The sequence below is a fragment of the Engraulis encrasicolus genome, chromosome 10 (assembly GCF_034702125.1).
Source record: "Engraulis encrasicolus isolate BLACKSEA-1 chromosome 10, IST_EnEncr_1.0, whole genome shotgun sequence".
In the NCBI taxonomy this organism is placed as follows: domain Eukaryota; kingdom Metazoa; phylum Chordata; class Actinopteri; order Clupeiformes; family Engraulidae; genus Engraulis; species Engraulis encrasicolus.
The window spans coordinates 38,868,093-38,875,592 of record NC_085866.1 but is presented as its reverse complement, the minus strand read 5'-3'; the positions used below and the strand labels follow the sequence as shown (position 1 = coordinate 38,875,592).

The 7,500-nt window shown below is 48.8% G+C and overlaps 1 protein-coding gene across 1 annotated transcript in view; it reads left to right on the top strand.

The window, feature by feature from the left end:
* LOC134457465 (myelin transcription factor 1-like) overlaps window positions 1-7,500 on the top strand; it is a 172,389-nt gene that overhangs the window by 118,759 nt on the left and 46,130 nt on the right. The window contains exons 6-9 of the mRNA XM_063209473.1: window positions 1,239-1,591; window positions 3,124-3,362; window positions 3,480-4,430; window positions 4,545-4,617. Coding sequence (XP_063065543.1) covers window positions 1,239-1,591; window positions 3,124-3,362; window positions 3,480-4,430; window positions 4,545-4,617 — 1,616 coding nt within the window. The remainder of the gene's footprint in view (window positions 1-1,238; window positions 1,592-3,123; window positions 3,363-3,479; window positions 4,431-4,544; window positions 4,618-7,500) is intronic.

The window sequence follows — 7,500 nt, the reverse complement described above, 5'->3', positions numbered from 1 at the left end:
TTCCCCTTCTTTTCTCTTTGATCCCTTCTGTCTTTCTTTCTTTTTCCTCTTTTTCCTTCCTTCCTTCTTTCTTTCTTTCTTTCTTTCTTTCTTTCTTTCTTTCTTTCTTTCTTTCTTTCTTTCTTTCTTTCTTTCTTTCTTTCTTCTCACCTCCTCGTTGTTTTTGGGTGTTTGCCTCTGTTTTTCCATCACTTCCTCCAAGCGTAGCCAAAGTACTGAGTCGTGTCTCTGGCTTATTGGGCCAATATTGCACACTTGTTTATTTACATGTGTAGTCATTCACGGGCGCAATTTAGATGCACTGTGTTTATAGATTGCTACCTCTCCACTTCCCTCCCCTTCCGCCCCCCACCGCCGTTGTTCCATTCCCTTCCGTCCTCTTCCTTCCTCTCCCTCTCTCTCTCTCTCTCTCTCTCTCTCTCTCTCTCTCTCTCTCTCTCTCTTTCGCCACCCCCCTCGTTTCCAGGTGAGGGCCTTATTGAATTCTCCCCTTCACTGCTCCGTACTCTCTCCCCTCTCTGCCTGTGTGTTAATCAAAGCACTGTGGCGAGACAGAGTGCCTCTAATGACGGCTGATATGGTGTGGTGTGGTGTGTTGTGGTGTGGTGTGTTTGAGTTGAATGAGGCGCCCCCTACAGGTCTCTACATGTCACTCATCTTCGCTTCATTGCCCTCATCCTGTCTGGCATGGTGCTGACACAAGCATGGATTCTTTCTTTTTTTCACTTGACTGAATTTCGCAATGAATTTTATTTTGTAGTGCTGTGTTTGTGTGTGTGTGTGTGTGTTTATGTGGGTGTGTGTGTGGGTTGGGGAGTTGTGTGTGGGTGTGTGTGTGTGTGTGTGTCTGTGTTTGTGTGCATGTGTGGTGTAACACGTGTACATGTTGGTGTGTGTGTGTGTGTGTGTGTGTGTGTGTGTGTGTGTGTGTGTGTGTGTGTGTGTGTGTGTGTGTGTGTGTGTGTGTGTGTGTGTGTGTGTGTGTGTGTGTGTGTGTGGCGTCTGCGTGTTTATGTGTGTGTGTGTTGGGGGGAGGGGTGTATATGTTGTGGATCATGTACGCAAGCACATGTTGCACTGTTGTGTACTCACTATTTTATATCCCTCCTCTGCGTCTGTTTAGTCATACCTCCTTCAACTCTCTTCAATCTCAGTTTTTTTCTACTTTTTCAATCTCAATTAATTTCTACTCTCCTTGCCTGGTATTCATTTGACCCCTTCCTTTCTTTCTTCATCAGTGCACTCAGCTGCCCCTTGGCTCGGAAGCGGCGTCTGCAAGAGGCGGAGCTAGAACAGGAAGAGCCCGCCTCCAAGAGGAAGTCCAACCCCCTCAAGCTGGCCATGGACGAGGGCTACAGCGCAGACAGCGACGTGAGCAACGAGGAAGTCGAGCAGAAAGAAGAAGGGGAAGAGGAGACGGAAGAGGAAGAGGAGGAGAGAGACGTGGAGGGAGGAGGGAAGAAGGAGGCAGAGGAGAAGGAGGAGGAGTCACAGAAGGAGGTGTCTACACCTCTTGAGAAAGAGGAGGAGCCACAACTGCCGGAACTGAAGCAGCGCGAGGAAGAGGAGGCTGAGGAGCAGGAGGAGGAAGGTGTGTGCACTTATCATAGGGATGCACCGATACTGGTACCGATACTGGTATCAATATTGGCCCCAATACTTGCTCATCATACTCATACTCATACTCGTATTCATCAAACTTTTGCCGATACCAGGCACCGATACCAGAGAGAGTAGAGAGAGAGAGGTTCCATTGGCCCATTGTTTCGGGGTTCTATTATTGGGGGGGGAAATCCCCCTTTAGGCAGACCTAGGCAGACCTGAGGACTGTTCTATTCAATGCTAGGAGCATTATGACACGCCCCTTTAGGCAGACCGGAACCTGGTCATGTTAGGTGCCCATAGAAACCTATTATGTTGGCATATCTCTATACTTAAAGAATCTCTGCCGATACTGCTATTACATAAAGACATAACATCTTGGCCCTGCTGTGGCCAACCGGTGGGGCAATCGCCTGATGTGCGGCTGACCCGGGTTCGATTCCCGGCCCGGGTCCTTTGCCGACCCCTACCCGTCTCTCTCCCAATTCGCTTCCTGTCCACCTCTCACACTGTCCTATCAAATAAAGTCGAAAAAGACAAAAAAAACCACAGCATCTTATCATGTTCCATTGACTTGAAAGCAGCATGGGGGGAAAATACTGCCATATACATTTACTAACATTTAAATCTACATCCAAATGGACATTAAAACAAACATCACAGGTGGAAAAAAACAAGGCTGTGCATTTATTTTCATTGTATGTGGGGAGTAAAAGTGTCGGTATCGGTACTTGGTATCGGCAAGTGCAGACATAATGTACATTACTCATACCCGTATTGGTTTTCAAAAATAAGGGTTTCGTGCATCCCTACACTCATGCATGCGATTAACTCACTGAAAAGGAGGGCACTCATAGCCATGTGTGTAGCACTTCATCTGCATTCATTTATTTCTATGCAGTGAATGAATGTACAACTGTTGGTCTGCACTCTGCACGTTTCTTCACCTTTCTTGCTTTAAAAAAAACTAGTTTCCAAACAACATCATTTCCTATTCGTGTTAAGTACTGCGCGTGTCTAGAATGATACAAGGTCATGTAATTACAATGAATGTGAATTTCAAGTAAAATATGACTTGCTTAACGTGCATTTCCTTCAAGTGTACTTTCCTTAATTTCCTCCGGGATCAATAAAGTATCTCTCGTGTCCCACTCTACCGTTGTAGCAAAAGAATTATTTATAAGCTGTAGTTTCAGCAAGAATGTGAGTAATATGTTCCTCAGATATTATCAAGGTGCAGGAGAAGGTTACACGTGAATATGTGTGACAGCAATTGAAATTACCTCTCTTCTCTTCTGTTTTTACTCTTTTCTTTCTTTAGTAACTCTTATGGATTCTGATGAAGAAATGTGGCATGAAAATGTTAGTCTTAACACACCGCTACAGAAATAAATAAGCAAAAACAGAAAACATGTTGCACCAGATCTTTTATATTTTATGCTTTTTCTGCACTGGAATGTCTACACCAGAAGGGCAGAATATATTTTCATTTGACCTCTCTTCTCTCTTTCCATCTTCCAGAGGAGTGTATGATCATCGAGACCTCCAGCCCGCAAAAGCCCAACGCTCCTATTGGCGAAGAGATCTCCTCCTACCAGCAGATGGCCGTCAGCTCCCTGCTCAACCTCAGCAAGGTGACCCAAGATGAGACGCAGCAGCCTGAAACACCTCCACCGGGACCACCACCTCCACCAGGGCCACCACCTCCACTCATCAGTGAGGAGCACAGGAATGGCCAGGGAGGCTCCGAACACTCAGAGGTAGAGGAGGTGGAGGAGGAGGAGGAGGAGGAGGAGGAGGCGGCGGTAGAAAAGCAGCAAGTTTGTGAGAATGGAACTGAGAAACTGAATAGGGCTGCATCTCCAACAATGAGTGAGGAAGAGGAGGAGGAGGAGGAGGAAGAAGATGGCAAAGAGCAGGCCGGGAAAGAGGTGGGAGGGGAGGGTGATCAGGAGGAGGAAGAGGAGCAGCAGCAGGGAGAGGAGCAGCACGAGATGAAGGATGAAGAGGATGAGACAGCAGACACGGCTGAGAGGCCGAAGGACTCGTCCGACCACCAGTACTTCAACGAGGAGCTGCAAGAACAGCCTGAGAACCAGCAACACATGGAGGAAGATCAGGAGCAGGAGGAGGAAGAGGAAGAGGAGATGGAGAGGCAGGGACAGAGGCAGACGGAGAGACCGGTGACACCTACTCCCGAGCCCAACCATGGTAGGCAGGAGGAAGAGGAGGACTATGAGGATGAAGATGAAGAAGATGAAATTGAAGAGGAAGAACGCCACCATGATGAGCGAGTGCAGCGAGGAGAGTTCATCACACAGGTACGGCCCAACATCATCACCAGCAGCCACATCATCTCCCACGCACACAGCCAACTGGAAAGACGCAGCAACGGCCACCACCACCATCACCACCACCACCACAACGTCCAACAGCAACGACATGGCGACATGGAGCGAGAACGCGACAGCTACATCACCCCCAACGTCACCTCCCCGATGTACGTCCCCGTCCTGCGCAAGGCCGAGTTGTCGTCGGTGTCACCTCCCGTGGTCATCGACGTGCGCTCGGAGGGCTCCGAGAGGGCGGACGAGGACGAGGAGGATGTCGACGATCGCGAGAGGGACGGTGACGGTGACGACGAGGGAGACGATGACGACAGCCTGTCGCAGCGCTCGGCCGAGTCGGAGATGTTCGACATCGCCCGCGGCAACCTTGGGCTCCTGGAGCAGGCCATCGCGCTCAAGGCCGAGCAGGTGAGGGGCCCCAGAGGACCAGGAGGAGTAGGAGGACCCGGGGGCCCCCTGGGACGTCTCTCCGAGCACCACCGCCCACACCACCCGCATCACCCACACCATGCACCGCACCACCCATCACACCATCACCAGCAGCAGCAGCAGCATCAGCAGCAGCAGTCCCATCACCACCAACAGCATCATCAGCGCTTCTTCACCTTCGACGAGAGGCCCAGCACCAAGCACCTGGACGGCCTGCGCAAGAGCTACTTCAGCAAAGGTAACGGATGCCACCGCTACACCGCTACTTTACGGTTACAGTTAAGGTTCGGCCCTCGCGTCAATGTTATTTAGAAAATTGACTGATGCATTGATAGATTAACTTTATTGATCTTGATCAGGGACATTTTTGGACTCCGGCACCATTCTGGTCAGCCTGAAAACAGTACTACTGAATACAAACTTGCACATGCAAACACATAATCTTGTTCATTCTCAATATTTACAACAACTGTCAGTGGTTCTACAATATATCCTTGGCGAAATTGACATATACTACACAATCTGTGGAAATAGAGGGTGATGCATTCTGTTCTGCATACAAATTCCCTTTTTAACTACTTATTTAGGAACATATAGATTACATTGTATTAGAGGCATGATATGATGTGTGTGTATTATTAGGATACATATACGTAATCACACACTTGGTCAGAGAGAGAGAGAGAGAGAGAGAACAAGAAAGAACACAGAGAGGGGAGAGATAGATAGAGTCCAATCAAAAGCTTATAAATGGCTACCATAGTAACTCCACTTAGTGCCAATAAGGCTATGGTGCTTTCTTGTGTCTCCCTAATCTAGTGAGTAGAAATGAGAAGCAATGAATTGCTTTTTTCCCTAAGATAAACGGGTGACACTGTCTGTAATTACTGCAGGAAGTACTTAGGCTGCGAGAGGAAGGTGGGGGCGGTCAGAAAGGAGAGCAAAATGGATAGAAAAAGAGAGAGAGCGAGGGAGGAGGGAGGGAGAAGAAGAGAGACAGCAAGAGAGAGAGGGAAACCCACAGAGAGAAAGGGAGAGGGTAAGAGAGAGTAAGAGGAGCTTGTTGTGGGGTGCGTGGGGTAAATAGGGTTTGGGGAGGGGGGGCCGCTGTAATTAGATTGGTTTGGTGTTTGTTTATTCGTTTATTGGTTTCTGTTTGTGTGTTGTTCGGCTTTCCGAGTTGGCACGGCGCCCAGTCATTCTGCTGCTCTCTTGTCACTGAGCTGCGCTCAGTAGGGGACCCCCCCCCCCCCCACCCACCCACCCACACACACACAAACACACACACGCATATACACACACACACACACACACACACACACACACACACACACACACACACGCACACACACACACACACACACACACACACACACACACACACACACACACATACACACACACACACACACACACACACACACACACACACACACACACACACACACACACACACACACACACACACACACACTCCCTCGCCCCGCCCTCATTCCACTTCCCCCTCTACCCCCCCCCCTCCCCCCCCACCCCCAAACCCTAGTGCACATGCTCCACTCTGGCCAGTTTTAATTAGAAGGCGCATGTCTCGTTAACATTTTAACATTCAATTTAGGGGCCAGTGAAGCGCTACATCCAAGGCCATAACACCCCCCTCACACACGCACACACACACACACACACCTACCCCCCTCAGCCTTCTAGTCTCTCGCTTTTGCTCTTCTCCCCGTCTTCCTTTCTTCTTCCCCCTATTCTCCTCTCTTCCTTCCTTCCTTTATCTCTCTCTCTCTCTTCTTCTCTCTTCTATACATTTTCTCCCTCTCTCTATTCCTTCAAGCCTTCCTCTATGTCTCTCTTATACACTTTTTCTCTCTCTCTCTCCCAGTCTTCCTCTCTCTCCCCCACTCTCTCTCTTTTCTTTCTTCCTCCTTATGAGTAAATGAAAGTAGCGAGTGGTTGGAAGTCCTGATAATGAGCCCCATTTTTCAGAATGAGCTCCAATAAGTCCCCGTGTGGCCAGGGGCTCCTCACCAATAATCATAATTCCATATTAAACTCACCATGGGTAATGACGTGTAATGGCCTTGATTGCTCCCATAAATTTCCACAGATTATGTCCCGTCCCCCCCCTGCTTCCCCATGCCCGCCTGCTCCTGCTGTACATAGGCAAGCGTAAAAAAAGACATTACGCTTCTCCCTCTCTCTCTCTCTCTCTTTCGGTCACAGCCCCTTCTTCTTTTTTATTGTGTGTGTGTGTGTGTGTGTGTGTGTGTGTGTGTGTGTGTGTGTGTGTGTGTGTGTGTGTGTGTGTGTGTGTGTGCGTGTGGCTGACTTTATCACACACCCATTGAACTGTGTGTCCATTTGTGTGTGTGTGAATATATGTAATGTGTTTGTGACTGTATGTGTCTGTGTGTGAATGTAATATGTGTCAACGTAATGTGCGTGTGCGTGCGTGTGTGTGTGTGTGTGTGTGTGTGTGTGTGTGTGTGTGTGTGTGTGTGTGTGTGTGTGTGTGTGTGTGTGTGTGTGTGTGTGTGTGTGTGTGTGTGTGTGTGCGCGTGTGCTGAATGTGTATGTGTGTGTTCCTGAGATGAAACTGACCCTGTATTGACCTCCCCTACGCTCTCCTATCTCGCCCTCTCTGCCTCCCTCTCTTCTTCTCTCTTGCTTCCTACCGCCTCATTCTCTCACTCATTCACGCTCTCCTTGCCCCTCTCACTTTTTTTCTTTCTCTCTCCCTCCTTCTCTCTCCCTCCTTCTCTTTCTCTCTGTCTATCTCTGTATCTGTATTTCATTCTCTTTCTCTCTCTCTCTTTCCCTCTCACTCTATCTTTTTTACTTTTCTGTCTGTCTGTCTGTCTGTCTGTCTGTCTCTCTCTCTCTCTCTCTCTCTCTCTCTCTCTCTCTCTCTCTCTCTCTCTCTCTCTCTCTCTCTCTCTCTCTCTCTCTCTCTCTCTCTCTCTCTCTCTCTCTCTCTCTCTCTCTCTATGTATGTCTCTCTCTGTCTCTGTATCTCTTTCTCTTTCTCTCTCTCTCTCTCTCTCTCTCTCTCTCTCTCTCTCTCTCTCTCTCTCTCTCTCTCTCTCTCTCTCTCTCTCTCTCTCTCTCTCTCTCTCTC